This window comes from Oenanthe melanoleuca, chromosome 2, assembly GCF_029582105.1.
Source record: "Oenanthe melanoleuca isolate GR-GAL-2019-014 chromosome 2, OMel1.0, whole genome shotgun sequence".
NCBI lineage: Eukaryota > Metazoa > Chordata > Aves > Passeriformes > Muscicapidae > Oenanthe > Oenanthe melanoleuca.
The window spans coordinates 80008195-80033273 of record NC_079335.1 but is presented as its reverse complement, the minus strand read 5'-3'; the positions used below and the strand labels follow the sequence as shown (position 1 = coordinate 80033273).

The following is a 25079-nucleotide window of genomic DNA, read 5'->3' as shown; positions in this document are numbered from 1 at the left end:
AGTGTTTGATTTCAAGAAGTGCTGGTGTGACTGGCTTTGCTGTGGGAGGAGTGCAAGTGTTGGGGCAAGGCAGAAGGCTCAGAGCAGGATGGGTGTCTTCACCCTGGTGCCTTGGGGAACCATAGTGACACTTCCCAGCCATACCAGGTGAGTCCTGTAGCTGTTCTGTGTGTGTTGGGCACAGCTAAAAATAAACACAAAGGAACTGCTCTCCTAGTTGCTGGAGTCTGTTTTTTGTTGGTGGTGCTGTGTTAAAGCAGTAAAAGCCAGCATTACTTCAGCTCTGTCCTGTGTTGGGAGGAGTGTAGGAGAGTGGTGGGAGGCAGCAGGGTGCTGACACTTCTGTATGCACAAGGTGGGAAAGCCTCTCCACCTGCCCTGTGGGAGCCTCCCGTCAGTCAGGGGCGAGTAATGAGCTCAGTGCTTTGGGTGTGCTGGTGCCCCTGACTTGCACAAGGTGCATCTCAGCATGCTGGTGCATCCCATCCAGCACCAAGGTAAAAGCTGGGAGTGGCAGCACTTTTCCCTGCTGTTTGAGAGAGGGAAGGTGGAGATGATCATTCTAAACCAAACCTCCTGAAGGGTGCTAAAGGGGTACTGGGACAGCCAAGCAGAACTGGCTCCTTTGGTCTTGTGAGCCCTGGTGCTTAATGGTTTATATTCTGGAGTGCCACCTGCTGGCACTTCTCTCTTTGCTTGCTCTTTTCTGGAGGCAGCTACTCCAGAAGTTGAGAACACAAAGCAAAGAAAACTTGAATGTTAATAATAGGAATAACAGTACTAATTATTTGTATTGATCTTTACATTACTTTTTTTAATCATCATGGCACTTAATGGTCCTGTTTATTGGCAAAGAACACACTTTGGCAGCTGTTCTGCAAACTTGGCATGAAAGAAACTGGCAGAGGCTTCACAGCTTAAAAAATAGAGAGCACAGTGTGAAGGAGTGGTTTAAAAAATAGAAAATTATTTTTCCAATCCATGCTGTTATTTGGCAAAATATGAAGCATTTTTTAAAATTTATGGCTTGCTTTAGTAAAATGTTTGGATCATTTCTGTGGCTGGCAAAAATCCCCCAAAGCAGTAACCATTCCATTGAAAGACCACCTGGCAGTGAAAGCACTTAGGCAAAAGTTAAGAAAACACTGAGTCACTCTAAAAAGTAAAAATTATGTCAGTAAAATTATTCTTAAAACCTTTTGGCTATAAAGCAAGAGATATTGTAGTTTGTGTCACAAAGCAGATCTGGGTCCAGAGCTGAGTTTTTTTTTCATCATGGCCAAGAGCTTGTTTGGGCAGTATAAAGGAGGCAGATTTTGACTCTGTTTTTTAATGCTGATTTTCCATCTGTGGATCAAAGCCTAAATAATTGTTAAGTCAGTGTGGGGCCTTTGGCATCAGTTTGGTTGTGTGCATTGGCATTGCCAGTGTTCAGTATGCCACTGTAAGACACAGATAAAATACTATGAAAGAAATTAGGTAAAGAACTCACTAGTGGAATATGGTCAGATCTTGCAGATATGCATAAAGCTGTGTGTATTCACACCATGTCTTAGGTTATCACATCCAGTGCAACACTCTCTAGACTTTTTGCCATTTCCCTTAGTGAGCTATCCCTAAGGCATCTCTTAGGTTCCTAAGTGCTCTTCTGTGTGGTGTTGCATGGAATCAAATCACAGAATTGTTTAGGTTGGAAGAAGCCTTTAAGTCCAACCATTAACTCAGCATTGCCATGTTCGTAGCTAAACCATGTCCCCAGGTGCCAGATTTCCGCATCTTTTAAATACCTCCAGTGACTCCACCACTTCCCTGGGCAGCTTGTTTCAGTGCTTGACAGTCCTTTTTGTGAATAAATTTTTTCTGACATCATTCTAAGCCTCTCCTAATGCAAATTGAGGCCACTTGTTCTGTCACTTGTTACCTGGAAGAAGAGCCCAACACCTAGCTCACCACAACCTCCTTTCAGGTGATTTTAGAGAGTGGTAAGGTCTCCCCTGAGCCTCTTTCTCTCCAGGCTCAACACCCTCAGCTCTCTCAGCTGCTGCTCATCAGACTTGTGCTCCACACCTTTCCCCAGCTCCGCTGCCCTTCCCAGGACACGCTTCAGCCCCTCCATCTTCCTCTTGTAGTGAATGGCACTGAATTCAAGGTGAAATACATGTTGGAAATACATGGTGAGACTTCTCTGATGTAAGGCCTCAAAAGTAATTAACAATCTTGGGATGTATATGCTGAAGAATGTTGGGATGAATATGATTTTTTTTTAAAAAGACATCTGTGAATCACCTGCCTTTTTGCTGTAAGATCCTTCAGATCCTTTGCACGAAACACTTGTAAAAACCAGCAGTGCTATTGACCACCTAGTCCTCTTCAGCTTTTAGTCACGTTGTGAAACATAACTTGTATGTTGAAAATGCTCTGTGTTGTGATATTATTTTTAAGCCAACAACCAAAAAAGCTGAATAACAATTGTTGAAAACACACTTCCATAAAACTAACAGCTAATAGTTTTCAGTGTATCTCATTTGCCTTTGTTAGAATAGGAAAGCAAAAAAAGTCATGCTGTATCACTAGACTTAAGCATTCCACATTCAGCGGTGGAGCAGAGTGAGAGACACTTCTGGCTCAGCCAGTGGTTCACCATATCCGAAGAAAAATTATTCCAGAGTCAGTACAAAAAGCTTTGTTTGCCCTTTACATTACCTTTTTATAAATTTCTTCTGAAAGAAGGCAGTCAAATTGAAATGGAAGTTGAAATGAGCTGACTTGATGGAAATTTCCATTTTTGCTGAAGGAGAAAGTATTTGCATAATTTGATCTGAAACTGCCAATGAATTTGTTCACCTCAAAACTTCATTTCTTAAGTTAGCTCTAACTCTCATGCAGAAATCACGAGACTGGCCTGCAAATCAAGAGACTGATGTTTAGGGGTCCTACCTAACTGGGATCTGAAGTTCATCTTTTCAGGCTTTTCTTCAGATAAACAGGACTAGAAGCCTTCTTTTTACAGAATATTAACTTGAATTGTCCTTACTCCTGTGAGCCTAGGACTCACTGTGGCCATAGACTCCCAGGATTGTGATACTGTGTTAAGCATTAGCAGCATTATGCTAGTTTCCTTGCCTAAGTTTGTTCTGCTGTTACATTGCAAGAACTGCAGAACCAAGCACAAAATTAAGAGGCGTGAAGCAGTTTGCTTCACTTTGATTGTTTTGCTCTAATGTGGTGTAACACAGTCCTTCCTGAGCATTTGCACTCCTTCATACAGCAAAAATGCTGTAAACTGTTAGTTTAAGGGCTGCCAAATAGAGAGTATTTTCACACCAGGATGTTTCAAAAGCAGATTTTGACTGGCAGAAGTATAATGGGCGATGTCTAGCCTAAACTTTCAAACTCACTGTAAAGAATGAAACTCAACATAAGAAAGCTTGGCAGGTCTGATAAACTTCATGCAGCTACAGGAGTGGCTCTTGGAATTGAGTACCATCTCTGTGAAGGAAAACAACAGTAGGTTTCACATAATGTGGGCAGGAACAGTTCATCTTTCTATGCCTGAGCATTTGAGCAGCCTGTTGCCAGTCCCTGCCACAGCAGAAGGGGTTGCAGCTCTGAGCTCAGTGTCCCAGAGCTGTAATTTGTCTCAGCCCACCAGAGAGGATTGTGGTAGTGCTAAACCTGAGTTATGATCATCACCCTTGAGAGAGAGCACCGCTTCTTTTAGCGGCAAGACTACTTCTGTGTGAAAACAGTGCTGGTTCACATGATGGAGAGACTGGGTTCAAATCCCCTCACTCTGTTCTAGGCTTCATTCTAGAATAAGTTCATCCTTGGGAGTCTTGTTTCTGTCATGGGCATGCCAATGCCCACGTCCGTGGGCATGGAGAGAGGCAGGAGCCTTTCCTGGTGTTAGTTTGCTGTCTCACCACTGATCTGCAGTTTCACCTGGTGCTGCTGGGGCTTTGTTCGACGGTGCTGAGCTGGTTGGGAGAGTTGATGCATAGCCAGTTTGTTTAGTTGCAGCTATTTTGGGAAGGTTGCCATTGTGTTTCTTCAGATCACACCTTTTCAGCGTGGTGTAAGGGAAGCAAAGGTGTCAGCACTTGGAAATTGCCTTGCTCTGCCTGTGGGTTGTGTATTGGTGGTGTTGATGGATCATGTGTTAAGTATGTAAATGTGCAAGTGACCTCAAGAGCATGTGTCATCCCATTAACTTCTCTGGCTAACATCAGGTCGTGTGTTTCGTGACTTGTCTGAACTGGAGCTTGTGGAGTGGATAGTCACAGGTAGAAACCTGTGGTTTGGAAAAGCATTGGAAGTAATTATTTATCTGGTATAGCCTGCTGCATCTCTTTGGAGGATTTTACCCATCTAAAGACAGAGAGATAAATCATGCAATAGGAAATAATCAATATTATGCAGTTCAAGCTTGATCTAACTCTGCTTGTGATCCATATTTGCAGAGAGAGTTGGACTGTTCCCAAAATCCAGGAAGAGAAGGTGGTATTAATATTACAAGTTGACAGAATGTTACAGGGTGAATGATTAGTTTCCAATAAAAAAGGAGCTTTTGGATCAGTTCCAGTTCTTTTGGTGTAATCTGCAAACCTGAATGACCACTGCTGTGACCTGGAGTAGCTGTAGTGCTTATCAGAGGCCAGAGCTTCATGAAGATCATGATTTGTCTGCGTTACGAAATGACAGAGCCGTTGACCTTGAGGAGGCATATTAGTTGGCTGTCTTCCCCTCTCTTGTGAAGATAAACTCCTGGAAGTGGTGGTTTGGCATTGGCACAGCTGTTAGGCATTCTCTGTTGATAAACAGAGGGTTTGCTCCTTTGTGCTGCCCACTTAGATTGCAGGAGACAGGCAGAAAGATGAACAAAGCTCCCTGTGCCCTTCTAATCTCTTTTGGACCTTATTGTACCTTATTCTATTCAATTATGGTGTATGAAAGAAGAGAATTTCCTTACTTATTGTTGTGGGGCTTTTATCAAAATATTTTCCAATTTCTTAATTCCATCGATTTCAGTGTAAAAGGATGTATTACTTGGACTTCCCTAGGTCTATTGTGCTTTTTCCCACACTTCTTCTGAAGCAAAAAAAAGAAACAACCCCTTCCTGCACTTGAAGAAAACAAATCCCAGGCCTTGAGAGCAGCCATGTGGAGGTGGGTCATATAGTCACATCCTTGGGGAAGCTGTGCTGGCTAAGTGCAGAGAGCAGAAACCACGTTAAACAGGTGGAGGCACAGAGCAGCCACAGCCATTAAAACTGTCGTTTGAAGGGCATTTATTTCCTGAAGTAAGTGTGAAATCGAGTTTTCAGTTTTTGCATTGTATTGACAGTGTATGAACATATGAGTGTTGATTCCTTTCCTTACTGTTTGGGCCCATAGGCAGATAGATTTTTATCCTAGTTTTATCAAAATCCTCTCAATGACCTTGGAGAGCTGTAGCAGTCTCTCCTTTAATTATAGACTAGTGTTTTAATAGACTCAGTCACCCACTGACCTGTATCAGTGAGAATAGTCTGCATTTGAGCTTTATTCAAATTTTTTTTTGATGATGTATTTTATAAGTCTAGTACCAGATCCTCAGGGGAGGGAGGGAAGAATCTTTTAATTAAGTTTCTATTTATTATCAGGCAAATTCTATCAATGGCAGATGAAGCATAAAGCTCTAATGGGAGAGAAAAATTTGTGATTTCAGTGATCAGGTGCTTCATGCCTCTCTCAGCAGTTTGAATGCCACAGTATTATGTCATACTGCCATAAGTGAAAATCCCTTAGAAAAAGGGTGAAAGATGTTAGAGTTTGAGTTTAGCACTAGTAGCTCCTCCTGTATTTTGTGGGATTTTGGCCTCAGTGACTTAACTTGTGACCTTACTTTAGGTTAGGGAAGCAGTTTCTAAATCTCTGCCAACTACCTAACCACTTGCCCCTTATGCCCTGGTAATAGTTACTGGTACTGCTTTTATTAAGGGCTGAAGGGTAGAATTGTTTTCACACCACACCTTCCACTGTCGTTTTTCACGGTGTTGATTTGAAGGGCAAATGGATCTCTCACTTGGTAGTGGAAAACTAGCTTTTCATTCCTCTCATCCTGGGGTTTAGAAGAGAATGCAGGCATAATTAAGAGCAGCCAACAAAACTGAGGAAGTGCTAATGGTCTTGCAAGTATTGTGCTCAGAGTGGGCTGTAGAAATGAGCAGCATCCCCTGGGATGCTGTGAATGCTGGAGATTCTGTTTATTTACAAAATGCAAGGAACCTTTTTATATCCCACGCTGGAAAATTTTCAGATGTGATATGTCTTAGGACCACAGTCAGATCTTTCATCCTGCCAGTGCACCTCTCATGGAGGGAAGGGAAACTTGGAACAGCAGGAATGGTGAGAAGTACCATCACACTTCTTTTAGCAGGGCAGAGCTGCACCTGGGGGTGCAGCATGGAGGGGCACTAGGAGATTTAGAAAGCCATAGCTCTGGGACAGCTTGACAGCTGACCGTATCAAAAACCTGCAGACATATCAGAGTTGGGCTGGTGAGGAGCAGATCATGCTCCCACCACCTGGCCTCTGAGATCACCTGCACAGAGGGCAGCTGAGAGGCAGGAAAGCTGTCCACTCTCTGTCTCTGCCTGTCTGAAATGGGTGTATTTCTGTGGAATATTTTAATTTCAGATAATGTTTTTCTCTTGTAAAGTGCCTCATGTGAAACTGTCTGATGAGCATATCATACAGAGCAGCTGTACTGTTCTGCCTCAGCACGACAAAATGTTTGCTGACCTGGCACGTTGCAGGTGATTAGTAGTGTTTGCTGTTGGAACAAAGTGCAGCTTATCCTGGTCATATTTGACCAAAATAAGGTCTTTGGAGGCAGGGAATGTGGACGTGTCAAAGTTTGCAGATAAAAAGAGGGAGCAGTGCAGCTGGTGATGTGAGATGGAACACGGAGCAGCATGTGAGTCTCTCTCTGTTTTCTCTAAACACCAAAGGCTAGTGTTTCTACCTGATCTGTTTTTGCTCCAAACCCATAAATGTCTACATCTCATTACATTCCTGTAGGTGACCTTTCTTCCTCTGTCTCCTCTTCCTAGGGCTGGCAGATGACAATTTCTAAGGTAAATGCTGTGGAACGATACCTTGCAACTAGGCTCCTTATTTGTGATCCACCCTGATTTCTCAGCTGCCTGAGGGGCAGGACAAGCTGGTGTTCTGTCTGATGTGTACCGTCGGGATCATCCACAGCAGGTTCACTTGCCATCAGCATGGATCCCCTGGTGCTGGTTCATAGGGTGTTACAGACTCATATATCACAGTTTCACTCAGCTTTATTTTTTGTGGCTTTATGCATCCATGACTGTGTATACCAAGATGCTCATCTTGGCAAGGGACTGCACTAAAGCTAAAGGAGCAGTGACAGCTTGTACTGGCTAAGGCTTTGGCTAAATTAAAATACTTTCCTTCTGCAATATTTCTGTGCAATTGTGAATAATGAAATGGAAAGGATGGTGGGTGTAGGCTCCCTGGCTTACAGGAAGATTCCTGGAAAACAGGTAATTCTGGTGAGGAGAATGGATTTACTTTGTTGTTTTATTGTGACTTTTATGCTCTCAAAATGCATATAGTCTCTCAGTTTTAATCTGCATGGTGGATGAACTATGTTTGTTGAGATACGTAGCTTCTGAGGCACAGGCTCTCATGTTTTTAATAATCTGTGAAAAAGTCCCCCCCTCCCCCCCCAAATCCCAGGCATACCATGGAGATGCTGCCAGCTGAAGGAGGTGAGGAAAAATGTGTAGATTTCTGAGCTTCATTGAAGAAGAGAATCTGTCACCCATGGCTTGTGAGGTGAAAAGTAGAGTTGTGGTGAAATTGTACTGGAACCTTGAGGCGATCTGGGTGATGCTTGCATGACCTTGGACCAACTGCTTTGTCTCTCAGCGCTTCTTTTCTTAGATGATGAAAGAAGATAATGATGATAATACTTGTCTCTTAACAAGGGTGTTGTGATGAATAAATTAATTGTTCCTTGTGCTGTTCTCAGTTACTATGGTAATTAGTGCTACAGAGCAGCCTAAAAATAAATAAGATCATTTAGTGAAGGATATTCAGGGGAAATCAGGTAGTACGTCCTGGACATTTGCAGTAGCCCGAGTGTGTTTTGTCCAAATGTGAATTTGAGAAAAAAAAGTTCACTGATGCTGAATTTTTATAGCAGAAATGCTTCCAATTATCTTTTTGGAAGCGACTCTAGCACACATTTCCTTCCGTATCTGTGGGCACATGATTCTTGCAATTAGTTCTTCTATTGAGAACAGCACTCCCTCCTCACCCCATCTCCTTTACAGCCTAAGGGCACCTGAAACGAACGATTCTTTCTTCTTCATAAATCATACATACTCAGTAATGCTGCCAAAGAATTGTTCATGTGTTTGGGGAGTTTACATAATGAACCTTTCTCTGTAGAGGTGAAGTATTGTCAATGCACTGCCTTGCTGAAATTCTGTTATAACCTTGCTGTGTGGCAAGTAGACTGCCTAAATGCATGTGTAAGGCTGTGCAAAGTTTTTGAGGCTTTCTCTCAGTGATAAGTTAACTACATCAGTATGCCCCAGAGCCAGCCTTTTAAAATGGTATATGATGTTTAATCATCTGTGAATTGTATTGGATTCCACAGGCATCACTGAAGTATATTTTTGGGGTTTTCAATTTAATAGAATTTTGGGCCCTAGTAAGTTAGGAAGTATGTCTTAAGGTAGTGTTGAGTCCTTCAATGAAGGTGTCAGTCCTTCAAGGCTGTGTTTTCCATTGCTTAACATCACAGGGGCTATCCTTACATGGGAAAATTATCCTGTTGCTAGGCAAGGATTTGCCATTAATTACTGTGTTCTCTGACTTTATGTATAGCTCTGGGCTTGGATGTTCGGTGTCTTTCTTTGCAGTGTTCCAAAAATAGCTGTCTTTGCTGAACTGGCCAGCTGGGGACCAGTTTGTAGTTAGCATTTATGCAGAGCAAACCTGTGCTTTCTTCCTCTCACTGTCACAACTACAGCAACCTTCATCTGTTCACCTCCCACTGCACCTCCCCCACATTGTGTTGGGAAGATGTCAATAGTAAGGGCAACACGTGCCCCTTCTGCTGCTTTGGGAGTAGGAAGCTGATGCCTTGGCATTCCTGGCCTCCTGCTCACCCAAACAAAGAGAACTTGGGTCATTGCTGTGGTCTCCAGTGATGTACTGGCAGAACAGATAGCGTGACTGACAGACAGCTGAAATACTTGCTTTATTCTTCAGAGCTTTACTGCTCTTGAGTCATTCAATTTGAAAAACTCATGGCTTGTGCAGAGAGCAGCCCAAATCTGCAAGGAGGACTTTTGTGCCATGTTCTCAGCCACCTGGTGGCTGCAGGGCTTTGCAGGTTTCTCCCTGGCTCTCTGTAACTCTGAATTCCTCTCCTTGCCAGCCAGCAGCAACCCTGTGCATATTGGGCAGATGTACAGAAAGGGTGTGCAGGGCAGGCAGAGAGGCTTTTTTCATGGCCTGTCTCTTCTTGCTTCCTTTGCTTCTGCTGCACCTTTCTGACACATGAGTTTTGGAGCTTGTGGATTTTCTTTCCATTTAGCTATTATTTGTGTTACAAGTTAGATGTCAGCCCTGAAGAACTTCCAGTTGCTGTCAGGTTTGTGCCAGGCAGTCACTACTTGTTTCTGTTGCTTCTGTGTGTGTGGTTTCACTGTCATGGTCCCCAGACCATGTTCCACATGTGTGCCCCTATTCACACATATGGGTGCAATAGCAGAGACCTGTGGGTATCCCTGACAGTGTTTTCTGCTTTTCTCCCCCCACTGTTTTCCTCTGTCAGTAGTCCCCTTGTCCACCTTGGGTGTCCCTGTGTGAGGAGAGCAAACGACACAACAGTGGTTTTGGCTGATACTTGACACAAGCTGTGCCCTCATGTGCAGCTCTGGCTGTCTCTCCATCTTTGTGCTTGAAGCACAGAGAAGAGTCTAGTCTGAGTAAGCTTTGAATGAGCTGTTCACCTGTGACAGCTGGTGTGATGGTGCATTGAGCACAAACTAAAGAGCTTGGTCTCCTGTCCAAGAGGAAACTTGCTCCTCTTGGCATAGTTATTAAAGTGAAGTGGTGGAAGAGTACTGAGAGCTCCCATGGATTTTTCCTTCTTAGGTACGTAATGCAAATTTTATTTCAAATAGATTCTTACTGTAGATGATGGCTTGACTTTCTTTTATCCAGAGACTGAGCTATAGCAGAGTGCAAGAGGGTTGTATGGTTGGAAATAAAGTTGCATTGCACCTGTGAAAGCTGCATGACCAACCTTTGAACAAGGCAATGTCAGCAAAGGTCAAGGGGTTAGATGGCTGTGGCTACTCTTTAACTTGTCTTTAGTTATGTTCTGAAGGAGTCATACTAACCTCTCTGCTTACTGATCATTACTGCTGATCCACACCTCTGATTATTAATATTTGAGATGTTTTGGGAAAATATGGACAGTTTGTGTTATGTATTCTGACCTTGCAGAAATACTGATTTACATCTGCAGAAGGAGTACCTCCACTCTGTCCTTGGGCAGAGTCGTCATGGGACAAAGGGGAAATGGTTTTAAAGTGAGAGTAGGTTTAGGTTAGATATTAGGAAAAAGTTCTTTACTGTGAGGATGGTGAGGCACTGAACAGAGTGTCCAGGGTAGTTGTGGATGCCCCATCCCTGGAAATGTTCAAGACCAGGCTGGATGGAGCTCTGACAGCCTAGTGTAGTGGAAGGTGTCCTTGCCCACAGCAGGGACATTGGAGCCAGATGATCTTTGAGGCTCTTCTATCATTTTATGATGAGCCTTAGTTTCTGAATTTGTAAGCATTGGGGATTTTTCTTGTGATAACGCTGCAGTATTGTTATACCTGAGGTGTTTTTTATAGATTTGCAGATAAAGCAGGCAAGAGTTGTGTCTTGTAATGTCTGAGTTCAGCTTTGGCTTCGGTGGTCTGTAACTGCAGATTGTGTATGCATACTTCTGTGCAAAATTCAAATCTGCTGGGTTGCTTGTGGCTGAAAACTGGATCTGCTGGCTTCAGTGATACTTTTCTGAGTTTCTGTAACTAATTTCTATTCTGGCTGTTGTCTCTTAATATTTTTTTTTTTCAGCCAGAAATTGCCCAGCATTATGGATGTCTCTCATTTTTCTCTCTCAGCTGCATGCCAGTCTATTATCATGTCAGCTCCTTTCTTGATAGTCTTCCTTTGTGTGTGCCTGTACCATAGGGATATAGAGATAGTAATGGATAAGGAAATAAGGAAAATAAAACCTCTCCTCTTTTTCTTCCACTTTCCCGTGGTGTGCCTTGCACACAGGCAGCAGATGTGTAGCAGTGTTCAGCTTCCCAGCACACAGAATGTCTGTTGATGCCTTTGTGTAGCATGGCACTGGTGTGGAGCAGGTGTCTCATGGGCTTCATGATGATGGGGGTCTCTCTCAGCAGTGGCCTCTGTGCCACATTAAGGTAAAGCATCCCGAAAGTGCTGGTGGACAGTGTGTGCCACTTCCCCCTGCAGCCATTGTATGTGTTTCAGGAGCTCCTGCCTTAATTGCAGCCCCTGCTCCTTCCTGAGTCAGGATTATCACTGCATGTTTGTTGAAGCATCTTGTGAGCCAAAATCCACTGCTGTTACAAAATCAGCAAGCAGGGCCCGTTCTGCCAGTGTTGGTGATACCAGTCATCAGCATCTGAAGGGATGACGTGGATTTCAAATACTGTTCAAATACTGGTAACTGCCAGAAGCAGGGTACAGGACAGTGCTGTCCTGGGTTGCAAACCCCGTGTCTGTGCCTGCCTTCTCTTCTTAAACTACAATATTTGTTATACTGATATCACCCATTGATTAGTGTGTTGCAACCTAGTTGCTATAATCTAGAGAGGAGGGCAAGAACTTATTGTATAGAAAGGAGGAAGTCCTCTGAGAGCTGTCGTCCTTGGGTGTTAAGCCTAGTTTGGCAATAACATTACAATAAGAGAAGATCAGAGGTCACCCTGCAAATATTTTTCGTTGTCTTTATTCTCTGGAAGCAAATTCAGGCTGATACTTCTTCAAACAGAGGAAGGAAGGAAGTGTAAAATGTTGTAAAACTGTCATCCCTTCATATTAATTGTATTGGAGTGACCAAAATCAAACAAAGCTAAACTACACTGTGCAGGTAAACACAGATGCCTTTTCTTTTGGCAAAGATGTAAGTAATAAGTGGGAAAATGGGAATTGTAAAGGGAATCCCTTTGTAAAGATTTAGAACAAGATTAGTAACAATTGGCTTTTAATTCAGTGCATTATCTTTCTTTCTGTTATTACTCTGTTTCATTTCTGTTCTTTGTGGTGTTCAGTGGTTTTGGGTCTAAACAGAGCCTTTTGTCTTGGGTAAGGTTTTCATTAGTGAGAGGGTTTATGTTTCAGAGGGCCATGTTCAACAAGCTTCTTATGTAACTGGGCAAACAGTTAATTTGACTGAAAATGATACCGTTCCTTTTCATTATGTGCAAATGTAGGTGTTGCAGTATACTTGCTTGGTTGCTCATTCGTGCACAGGCACAAGTTCAGGAGCCTGTGGATGGAAATGCTTCCATTTAAACATGCTTCTTCTTTCCCCCACACTTCATGCAGTCTTAGTTGAGCCAAATAGCTAAAAATCCTCAGGGATTTAAAGGATTAAATGAGAACAGTTGTTTTGGTGCAGAAAAGGCTGAAAAGTCCTGAAAATATGACAGGAGGTTGTTGCTGTGGGACCTGGCTAGTGAGCTATACAGCTACCTCTGTTAAGGGCATAAATATAACTGTGAGTGGTGGACTGACGGGTTGATGGGGGTTTGATTGCTGGGGAAATTCGGAGGAAAAAAAAAAGAAACCTTATGATAGTACTGATGGCTGACCTGAGGGTTTGCCACTGGACTGTTTGGTGAAGCTGGTGGGAAGATGCTTTCTGGTGAAAGATATCTGGTGGGAGAAACAAATTAGTTAGCAAAGTCAATGCTAGTTTTCATTCTCCCATGGCTGGACTCTTCTGTTCCCACAGGCTCCTGTGAGTAACCTGTTCTTTCACGTCTTTCTGTTTGTCCCAGGTACTGAAAGTTTCGGGCCGGAGGTTTTCCTGTGCTCTCAGTAGGTGCTGCCCAGTGCTGCCCTGAGGAAAAGCAGGTTGGGAAGGGAGGTGCTGCCCTGAGGAGCAGTGCTGGGAAGGCTGCTGCCCCTTTCCTGCGGGGTGTCAGGGTGAGGCTCGTCACAAGGCCTGCTGTGCTTTCCCTGCTGTGGCCGCCATGGAGACCTTGTCCCAGGACTCTCTGCTGGAGTGCCAGATCTGCTTCAACTACTACAGCCCCCGCCGGCGGCCCAAGCTGCTGGACTGCAAGCACACCTGCTGCTCCGTGTGCCTGCAGCAGATGAGGACCAGCCAGAAGGACCTGCGCTGCCCCTGGTGCCGTGGCATCACCAAGCTGCCTCCGGGCTACTCTGTGTCCCAGCTGCCCGACGACCCCGAGGTGATCGCCGTCATCGCCATCCCGCACACCTCGGAGCACACGCCCGTCTTCATCAAACTGCCCAGCAACGGCTGCTACATGCTGCCCCTGCCCCTCTCCAAGGAGCGGGCGCTGCTGCCGGGAGACATCGGCTGCCGCCTGCTGCCCGGCGGCCAGCAGAAGTCGCTGACGGTGGTGACGATCCCCGCCGAGCAGCAGCCGCTGCAGGCCGGCCTTCCCGCCGAGGCGGGCGCGGAGGAGCCGGACCGGAGGGGCGCCGTGAAAAGCTCCACGTGGTCGGGGGTGTGCACCGTCATCCTGGTGGCCTGCGTCCTGGTCTTCCTGCTGGGCATCGTCCTCCACAACATGTCGTGCATTTCCAAGCGCTTCACGGTGATCTCCTGCGGCTGAGGCGGCGGGGCTGCGCTCCCCCGGGGCTCGGCTCGGCGGTGGTTTTGAGCGAGACGGTTCCGTGCAGCTTTCCCCAGTGACTGCAGGACGCTGTGCCGGGGCAGCCGTGCCCGGTGGCGTCCGGCCTCTCGGCAGCCTGCAGAGAAAACCACGTCCCGTGTCTGGCGGCAGTGGCACTGAGGAGGACTGCATGTGTCACTGCAACCATTTGTCAAAGGGACTGCAACTTCACGGTGATCTTTTTTTATTGTGTTACCAGATTAAAGACCTCTATGTAGCTGGTTATACTGTGAAGTATACAGTATGGGCTCTTCTTTCAAAACAGTGTATTAAAATCAAAACTGCTCCACGTAGAATTAAACAAGAACTGGCGCACAACTGTACGAGGGGTTCAATACCGGTCCACACATGCATTATTTTTAATGAGGGGAGGGAGGGAGACTCGTGAAATGGAGAAATCATTTAGCTGGTAAAGCATTTTATATGTTCTAAATGGCATGTTAATTAAACCAAGTTAGGGAGTTGTACAATAGTTTTTAAAAGGAAGCATTTTACAAGCAATCGTTTCCTTCCTTGGTGTCTGTTTTTTGCCTCTTTTTTTTCCCCATTTCTTTCAACTACAAGAAAGTGGTACTTCCAGCATCTTTTACTTGCAGGAGCTTTCAAGAAGGGATGCAGAGTGGACTAGAAAGAATACCTAAAAGTTCAGTCAAAACAGTTCTGCCTAACTGGCTTTATGGGAGGGATGGCTTTGCATGGTAAACATTGGACATGCTGTTTTACCTCCAGTCTGGCTGCAGACTTCCTGATGACCTGGCCTGCATAGCATTAGTGAAGAAATGGGTCATGAGAAGTCCTAGGACTCCTGTGAGGATGTGTAACTTATTGCTCTTAATTTTCTTTTTCTGCAGGTTAGGTTTACTTAATTGTTTTTGAAGAGTTTAGACCTATTTTGCCTCCTTCTTTCCTCGGAGTTGCAACTAATGCACTAATGGGTAGTGTGACAGAGGTGTTGCTCTAAGAAAAGTTCACCATTAAAACTGAGACCAAGGACTCTTGTATGCAGTCATCTAGTAAGAGGTAGTGGTGTATCTTGGAGAAGAATCCAGGCCAGCCTAACCTCTTACTGGGTGGGCGACCCCTCCTAAACTTCTGTGGCTGTCCTGGTGTCAGAATGTCTGGGTGAGCGTAACAGAGCCTCTTCCCATGTTTCAGTCTTGCTAATGTTGATGATGTCATAAGGATAGATTTGAAAAACAAACACAGTAAGTGTCTCCCTCCACCTGTGACTGTCATGAAAGCCCAGTCATTTGCAGTTCACTTCTTGGGAAGAGCCAAATTCCTGAATGTTCACTGCAGTAGCACCTTGCTCTAAGCAGTCCCACTGTACTACTTAGAATTACTGCTTGTAAGTAGAGCCCAGTGTGAATTTGGATATTTGGCAAGTCTGATTGCTGAAACTTACATGAGATTTAGGGATTGGATCAAGGGGCACATGGCATGTCTTTAATAAGACAGAAAAAACTGTTGATTTGCACTGCTTCTTTTTGTAAGTACAAGGCACAACCTCCCTGAAGCGTGTCTACCTACTGCTCTTTCCAAATCTTGGAGATTGCTGAATGCCATATTATAACATAGTTTTGACTATGCAGTGCCCAAGTTAGCTCCATAGTCATCCTTGCTTTTCTGGTTTTGTCACAAAATCCAGTTGCCGATTCACAATAAACATTCTCAGCTCACACTTCTGTCAGGAACATGCCTCTGACTTCATGCTGGATTTCTTTACTTCCCTGTTTCGAAACCACCGTTTTCTTCCTTGTTTCCTGTTAACTGAAGAATAGAATATAGGGTGCTTAGTTATGATGATGTGTGTTTGCTCATGTGTGGAGAGGAACCATTGTGCTGATTTTTATCTACTGTCATCTATATGCATAACACAGGGGAGAAAAAAAAGTTTTCAGAAAACACACTCAATGCCTTTTTTGTGCAAGGCCCATGTGCAGTATGCCTTGATCCTGGCTTGCAAATATTGTAATTACACGGACACCTCTCTGCAGCATGTTTCATTTGGTTGCAGTAGGGAACACCAGGTATTCCCCAATGTGTCTTGTGAACGTGCTCGTCTCTCGTTGCCAGTAGCTAGCCAGATTTCTACTGACGTCCATGCTCTGCTGCTTATTGTGTAAAGGAAAGCCAGTTCACAAACAATCCTGCCTTTTATAAGATTCCTGAGGAACTGACCAGACACAGGACTTGACCCTCTACTGCCTTATCCTGTAGCAATTGCTGGGTGTACCAGAAGCTTATGGCATAGGTGAAGGATGCTCTGAGAACAGTGCTGGTGCATTTTGCGCCAGCTCCTGCCTGTGTTTATCTGAGTTGAATGCACAAAAGCGCAAGGCAGTCCAGGAGCAGGTCCTGGCCACAGCGTGGTGGTAACGTTACCTCCTTCCAGCCATACCTGCCCAACTGAAGCTCTTGAGGCCGAGGATTCTCTGACATTGCAAAGAAAGGCCCTCTCCATCTCCATATGGAGAGTGCAGAATAAAAGGGGAATCAGAAATTAGGTTAAAATACCACACTGCATAACACATTATCCAACAGGCAGACCTGGAGTTTATCCGGAATTAGTGACGTAAGTGTTACATTAGCAGAATACCATGGTGTACTACGTAACATGGTACATTGTTTCGTTAATATGAATTTCCTGTACTTTTGTGCCTGCTGAAATGCATGTTTGACCTAATTTCTGATCCAGACATTTGCCTGCTCACAGCCTTGTGTAAGAGCAATAAGTAAAACCTCAAGATTCTTGCCTGCGTGTACGCGCATGGTGTGTATGTTCATTCCTTTTTATAAATAAGAGTTCTGGAAAAGTTTTTGTTCTGGCTTTAGACTGTGACTAGAATTTTAAACTTGCAGTTGTCATATATGTTAGATCACCTAGCTTTTTTGCTGACTTGTGTAGAAATGAACTAAATAGTTTGTTGTAATGTACAGTGTTAAAATGTTTCTCAAGTATGTCAATAGTCATACTACTTTAAAAATGCAGTGCAGTCTGTTCCATTCCTTGGTTCAATACCTGGCATTAAAAATTGATACTGCTAAATTTTTTTAATTATTATTTTAAAACAACAGCGTTGTCTTTGTAATTTTTCCTTTGTGGAGAAACACATATGGACTTGTGCCAAAATCATCAGGTTCCAGGTTAGCTTTTGTTCTCTGGTGTCCAGTAAGAAGTCACTGCCCAGTTCCACCAAAAAGAAAGACAGAAGCTTACTGTGACCCAGTACTGTTTGAGAAACCAAAACTTATGCTAAAATGTGTGGGTAATTACTCAAGCACCTGCATTTTTAGAGCACATTATTCTGTATGAATGTGTATTTATTTGCTTGTTTAATAGGAAGGATGGGTGTGTTGGGGTCCAGCTTCAGTTTTTTTCCTGAATGCTCCCAACTTCCATTGTTGGCTTGTGCTTTGCTGGCAAACAGACTTTAGAGTTCACTCTGTGAAATTTTGTTTAGTGAATTTTAAAAATTCAAAATATGCAATTTTGGTATGCGGGATTTTTTTAGGAAATGTGTGTTCAGTGATTGTTCATGCTTAACCACGATGTAAAGGAGCCTGTATGTTTTGTAAACATGGAGCAGTCATGAATCCAAAGTTTCATCTTTACTAATGAAGCTCATTCTGAATAAAACGTTAGCAGGAAAAGAATGATAGCAAGTGAATTATGGTTCCTCTGTTATTTTGCCATCAAATGAAGAGTGTGGAAGGGAATTTGGCAGAATTGCTCCATATTTCATGAGAGGGTGGCTGAAATTCACCACTCAGTGTTTAGAGGCAATATGGATTGTGGTAAATAGTGAAAGGGCATTTATGTTTTAATTAGTGAGGAATACAGAGTTATAGCTGATGACTACTGAGCCACAAAACATTTTTTCTGTTTTAATAAAATTGAAAATTTGAAGTAAACGCTTTGCTTATAGGAATGAGGGATTGCAGGCCTTCACTTAAGCTTGCATGGTGCAGACTGGTACACTGATTCCCTCTTTCCTTGAGCCCCCCTTCCCAGTCACAGCATTGCTGGAGCTATGGGCAGCCAGCTTTTTGTGATAGTGCAAATGATTTTCTGAAGTAGAGGTGGTTAATATTACACACTGATTTTGTTACATTCACGGCAGGGCAGAACCAAAACCAAACCATGGTCTGAACTCCTCTGTAGATTCCCCAGAACCAAAAGCTCCAGGCACCAGTCTGTTGTGTAAATTGAGCCGAGCCTGTGTTCTCTGGATCTTTTCACAGCAATGCCAAGGAGCAGAGGATTTTACTTCTTCAGACTCATAAAAATGGATCTGTACCCACCATGCACAGCCCAACTAGCCCCAGGGAATGGAGCCTGCTGGCATGAGGCACTTCCATGAGTACTGCAGGAGTTGTTCACATGTTGAGTGAGCACCTCTCTAGTAAGTGTTGGGGTTGAAATGCCTCTTATCCCAATTGCACAGAAATTGTGGCTTGAGGTTTGTTCTTTCCCAGACCTTTTCTAGGGGTGGATGGAGGGGGAAGGGAGGGAAGAAGGTACATGGCAGCAAATGAATCCCAGCAGCATCTGGGTGGCTGCTGGAAGATCTAGCCCTGAAGGCAAAGCTTTTGTGCAAGAGCTTCAGTAGGACAAGCTTGTCTGTAAATGCAGTGGATTTTAGAACATGTTCGTGACCTTTCTGGTGCTGTACAGTGTTTGTAGGCCTGACAGCTCAGCTTGCTGTGTTCTCTCTCTTTGTCACTTTACCTCTTGCATCTTCGTGTCAACAAGCAAAGCTTCTTGCTTCAGCCTCAAGTTGAACAATTTTCAAGACATTTCTTAAGTTGCCTTGAGTATCTGTAATGAAAAAAAAATAACCTTCCAAGGTCAGTGAAATTTAATGCTTAATGAGTGTTCAGAAAATGCATTTTTTCAAAGCATTTTCTTGTGCTTCAGTATATCTTTATTGTAGTTCTAAACCCTAAAATTTTTTGTGCTAATCATGTTCTTGAATATCAGAGTCAATTCAAGGGATTTGTTAAGATCCACAGGTAGAAAACATTTTCTATCCATCCCACAGTCCCCCTTCAGACCTATCTGAGTCTGTTTTCACTCTCCTCATCCATGATGATGATGAGTTGCTATATGGAACTCTCTGCTCCACAGCTGATGCCTCTTCTGAGTTCAGGTGAGGAACCACACATCCCTCTGTTCCTCCAGGATGGAATAGCTGCCCAAAAGGGAACAACCAGATGCCTGGGCTTTAGTTTATAAGGAGTTTGTAAGATCAGCTGAAGTTCTTTTGAAACAGAACTGCACAGAGCACTCTTGCAGGCTGGAAGGAAACACAGACTTGTCCTAACTGGTTTGAAAGAGTGAAGAGTGGGTGGAGAAAGAATGGACACCCAAAAATATGCACACAATTAGACACTAGCCTGAAAATTCAGATCTCTTTGTACAAAAACATCTACTGGGCATGTTTTGCAGTGGCCTGCTTATGTAATCTCTGACAACTTGTGCCTCAAGAATGTCACTGAAACTCCAGATCTTGCTTTTTCTTCAACACATTTGAGCTGGAAAGCAGCCTATTTAAAAAATACAGTTTTCTACCTCACTTGATGGATGTACAGAAGTTTATTAGGGTACTGAATTGTCACTCAGGCTCAGGACTAAAGCTGAACAGGAATTCAGTGGGGAGAAACTGGGATAAAAAAGCCAAATCTTTAATTCTCAGTGTGTGGAGTTGAGTCACGTTGTTTAAAATAAAACCTTTGCCTGTGTGTCTCCCAGGACAAGTAATGAAGTTGACAAAGTTGGTAATGCCAAACAGCTGAAGACAGGACTTAATGAACCTGTTAGATCTGAGAAGCTGAAAACAAAAGAAGTGGCTATTTGGTACAATTCTTGCACTCAAATAGTAGGATTAGGTTAGGGGTCTGTAGCTTTCTGGCTTGGTTTTCAAGATTAAGTAAAAAAAAAAAAAAACCAAAGCTGAATTGAGAAATCTGAGTGGTTTCAGGCTGAAGGTTATTTTCATTCCTGTCTTGAGAGTTACGAAAAGATGAGTGTGTTGTCACTGCACTCATCAGCTTGGGAAGCATTGCCCTACAGGTGCTTGCATGCCCTGACTTGATCTGAACCACTGGGATTTGCATCTGCTTGAGAGAAATCCGAATGTGCCTCAAGATGGGGGGGGGGGGGGAGGTGAGGGGGAGGGGGGAAAATCATCTTCTGCAAGATGGTTTGAATTCAGGTGTCATTGTAAAGTGTGTGATCTCACTGAAGAATTTAAAAATGGTGGTGAATCGTACAAGACTGTCAAAGCAGTCTCTTGTGTGGTAGACACATGGGGCTGGTTATGAGCATAATGGGGAGATCAGTTCCCAAGTACAGCCAATTTGCTGATTGAATTGCAAATTAATAATTTCTTGCTTAAATTTTTTTGAATAATGGTTGCAGATGTGTTGTAATTCGGTATATGAGGTATAAGAACTGAAATCAGGATACCCTGTAACCTCCTTCCTGCAAACCCCAGTTCATGTCTTCCTTTCCGGTCCTGTGACCTTCCCCTGTGTCCTTGTACCCACCGGGGGTCGGTGTGCTGATCCTAGTCCCTCTGTGTCCTCATCCCATTGGCAACTAGCCAAGGCCATTCCCTTCTCCTGAATACCTGGTTCGGGGGGAAGCTCGGCCTCTTTCCGGCCACACCATCGCCCTGGAATAAACTGAGACTGAAAGAGCCTCTTTGTATCCTTCTCCATCCATGCTGCGATACTTTGTCTAATCTTAAATAATTAGGAAATAGACACAGTATAATCGTATCACAGATGTTTCTTGAAGATTTGCTGATGGAATGTATTTAAATACTGGGGACACAATTCAGAAAATATGCTAACTGAGAAAGCACTGAAGTATTAAATCTGAGGAAGCCAAAGGGATTCAGTCACAGATGATTAAATACTTTCCTGAACAAAGGTGGACATTACATTCATGTATTTGTTTCTTGATGCTTGGCTAGTCTGCACAGTTCTTGAGGAACATTTGAAGTAAGAAGCTTTTCTTTGGGGAAGGCTTTATTGTGAAATTTAAAAGTATATTGACTAGGAGAGGCACTTTAATACCCCAAGGCAGATGTTTTCAAGCATTTGAGTCTAAAAGCTTTTATTTCTGTAGCTCCTGTTTTAAATTGCTTATTGCTACATAGCTGAGCATAATTAATTTATGTTGGAAGACCCCACAACCCTGCAGTTCAAACCCACACCAAAACCCACCTTAGGAATCCAGAAAAATGATGATTTAAAAAACTTGGGATAAATAAACTGAATTCTAAACACTGCTTTTCTGCTATGCTGAAACGCTGAGGGATTTGCTAAACCTACAGGTCGATAAAACTGAATCCCTGCTTAATGGTTATATTTGCTAAGCCAGCTAACTGCAATGGATATATAGTGTGTTCCTTCTTTTTGACCTCCCCTGGTTTAGAGAGGACAAGATTTGGACAGTTGTAGCTGGATTGAACAGCATGATAAGAGTTGTAAAATGTTACCAGCAAGGAGTGTGGTTTTGTGATAAACAAAGGATTGCAACACTGAATGTCTTTCGGCAGCCATCCAGGCAGAACAAGCATCCAGCAACTCCAGCAACCCCTGGGATCGAGAGAAATGTCAGGAGTAGTGCATAAATGAGGATATTTTTTAATACCATAGATACTGTCTGTTATTGCTGATGCTTGGCACCTTTGGGTTGGGGTTCTTTCTTTTGTCCATTGAAACAAGCAGCCTAAAACTCTTTGTGCTGCTTCCTTAGGAGCCTGCTGTCTCCTGTTTCCTCTTCTTCAGCCCTTTGTTTGTGGATGGCTCCTGTTTCCCTGTAGATTAAACTTGCCTTTGTATGAATGAGTGACTGCAAACTTCTGCTGCATTTTCAATGATGAAACTGATAACAAAGTCTTCACAGAAACAGGAACATCTCCAGAGCTCCTGAGTTCTATTTGCAGTACTCCATTATCTGCTGTTATTATCATAGGTCCTTTCTAAATCAGTATTTTGGATTATTGTTTCTTTAATATAACTCAAATGTTTTTGAAAAAAACAACAGCAGAACAAGATAAAAGTAACTTGGAAACTAGAGATTATTTTCACAATCTGATTTTTTAGAAAGAATCATTTATTAACATGAATGGATCATTAATTTGTTTTGTTTGGTTGTTGAGTTTTAGATTTTTTTTTGTTTGGGGTTTTTGTTTTGTTTTGTGGTTTTTGTTTTTTTTTTTGTCAGTGTATCAGTGACATTAATTTTGCAAATCCATTTCCTTTGGTGAGGGAGGGAGGTATGGAAGAAGAAAATCCATATTCACAGCTTGGATTTGGTCTGCTGAGTTTCAGAGTGTGTGTATGGACTTCTGTTTTGTAAAAACTCACGAACCTTCTAACAGCTGAAAACTGCAGTAGCACTGAAATCTTAATGAAATGTCACGTGCTGCCTATTAGTTTAAAATGCCTGCTGAAATGTGCAGAGCCTGGAATTTCTGCCTGTCAAGCACACAGAGCCCTGCATGTGGAATTCGTTGTGACTGTCAGTTCTCTGAGACCAAATTTGAGTCTTAAGCCTCATTTAGAGCTGTTAGCAGACTTGGGCTCTGAGGATCTGTCATATGTCCTAGATGCAGCAGCAGCCCTAACTTTATAGATCTAAAGCAACCAGCCTTTGGTAGGGAGACATTTACAAATTTTGAGGGAAAGTTACCCACCTCCTTAAGAGAGTCTTAAATGCTTGATTTGGTCAATAACTCAGCTTTTGCTAAAGGAAATGGAAATTTGGTTAAATCTGCGCTTCCCTGCTCTTCTTGCTTAGAGGCCCAGAGGAAGGATGGGTGTTGAACCAGGTGATGGGATGTGACCCACCATAAATCCCTGTTGAAGCAATGGCCCCATAAATACATATCTCAGATAACTCTCCTTGCTGGAATGATCCAACATGACATCTCTGGTAAGAGCATAGGATTCCTCTGTTATAGATAAGACGCTTAAGCTTTAAGAGAAACTGTAAAATCCTGCAAGATTCCTTCAGCTTTCTAAGTTGACAGAAATGTCAACTCTTCTGGCCATGAGGTGCTCTGCAAAGTGGAGGAGCTGCTCTTCTAGTCAGCTTAAGGTAAGGAAAGACCCAAAGTAACCTGCCTTCTGGCAGAGCACTGTATCTGATGCTGCACTGAGGATTAGTATGCTGCCCAGATGCCCTTTTTGCATAGCCTTTAAAAAGTATTTCTCATCCTTCCCCTCCTCCCTCACCTTTTTTTTTTTTTTTTTTCTTTCTTATAATTGTTTTGGAAAAAAGAAAAACAGACACTAAGAAAAACAAAAAGAAGAGTAAAGCTGTTCTTCATGCAGGCCACGTTTATACCATCTGTTCTGTATCTATTTAAACTCTGTTGGGAGAAAGCAGAGGTGCCCCTGAATTTCAGCTATGCTTCAAATGAATCCCATTTGGTTTCCTGTTTTGGAGACTAAACCTTGCTAAGCAGAGGACCTCTGATAAGAGAATTTTTTTTTAAGTCCCAGGAGTGAGCAGATGTGGTTGGTGGTTGCTGGAAAAAGCAGAGGGAGCAGAGGCAGTCCTTGCAGCAAGGCATTTTCCCTGTGCTGGTGCAGGGCTGGTGCAGCACAGGGCAGCAGCAGGAGGGCAGGACTGGCAGCACACACACAGATTCTCTCAGGGTGCTGCTTGACAGCTTCCCAGTGTGTATTTTGAGCTGTTTGCAGTTGGTATCCATTAAATTGCTTCAGCTACCATATCCCTGATTGCTCCAAAGACACTGCAAGTGAGCTGTAACCTAAAGTAGACATGAAAAGCCCATCCCACAGGGCCTGTCTTTGCACTATCCCCATTAGCAAAGGTTTCTGTATTACTAGGGGAGATATGGAGTTGTGAGGATGGTTGGGGTGTGTTTTGTTTTTTTGGTGAAGGCAAATAAACTTTGACAGGTGTTAAAACAAAAAGGCAAAGGAAAAATACTGAACAGTCTTTATGTCAGCTGAAGTGTCCTCAGCACAGCTTTGAAGTGAGAGCTAGTTCCCTGTCTCAGTGCCAACTTTGAAGATGTGTGCCTCTATTCACATACTTAGTGTGTTAATTAAAACAAGAGCTGAATGAAGGCTTGTGTCTTATTTTAAGAATAGTTACACCAGGAACTGGAAGGTTGAGTCTAGCCTCAGGCATGCAGGTATTACATGGCTCTCCTAGAGCTCTGCCACTGTCTCTGCTGCTTGTTTTGCACTGTTCTACATGGTCCCTTGCCTTCCCTGGGCTCCCTCCCCAGTCCTCATTAATTATATTCTAGCTAAATAAGCAGACTGGCAGTGTTCAGTGGCTGTGAATAAAGTCCATGGTGTGTTTCAGAGGAACACATATCACTTGGTTTTTACATAACTTCCCTTTTTTTTCTTGTGAGGGGCCAACCAGCCTCTGTAGATACAGGACCTGCTGGGCCACCAAGTCAAAACCTTGCCAAATATTTACCTTACAAGTGTGAAATCAAAGTGCTGGATAAATTAGAATGTCTGGAGAAGCATTCTTTGCTTGCTGTGTGTGCCCTAGAAGGTGTTTCAAATACTGCTCAGTTTCTAACCACCCCCTTCTCCCTGCCCCTGTTTTAATACATGATACTTTTGTAGGTCAACCTCTGTAGTCCTCTCTTTTGTGTAGGTGGGAACACCACTTTGATGAGAACAGTTTAGACACATTTGCTATGATTAAAATTCTTAAAATTTATTTTCAATAGATTAATGGTATGCTTTTTTTAAAATGCAAGAAGTAAAATTGGCTGGGATATTCCCTCATCAGTTCCACTGAAAGCTTTAATAGAGTTGTGCAGTAATTAAGAAAGACTGAGAACCTCAGCCAAATTTCAGATGGGTGGAGGTGACATTCAAGTGGTCCATCAGAAAGCCACTATTGAAGCTTGTGAGAGCAAAGGAGAAAAATGGTTTGCACTTCCCATCTTTCCCTGGTGAGCTCTACCTTTTCCAGTAGACTTTGGTACAACTTTGGTCTTGGCTTAGGTCCAAATCTCTGTCCTTTGAGACAGGAGCTGTTGTGGCATTTCCCTATGAATACTCTGTGATCCC

At 43.3% G+C, this 25079-nt stretch overlaps 1 protein-coding gene across 8 annotated transcripts in view; it reads left to right on the top strand.

Annotated features, from left to right (window-relative positions):
* Positions 1-17650, top strand: part of RNF152 (ring finger protein 152) — a 43076-nt gene extending 25426 nt beyond the window's left edge. For 4 of the 8 annotated variants that reach the window (XM_056484759.1, XM_056484763.1, XM_056484765.1 and 1 more), the window contains exon 2: positions 13122-17650. In XM_056484759.1, coding sequence (XP_056340734.1) covers positions 13317-13928 — 612 coding nt within the window. In that variant the 5' untranslated portion in view covers positions 13122-13316 and the 3' untranslated portion in view covers positions 13929-17650. Of the gene's footprint in view, positions 1-6856; positions 6959-7062; positions 7554-13121 lie in introns of those variants that run through there. The other 4 variants (XM_056484761.1, XM_056484760.1, XM_056484764.1 and 1 more) reach the window with 4 other exon arrangements.
* The last annotated feature ends 7429 nt before the right edge of the window (positions 17651-25079 follow it).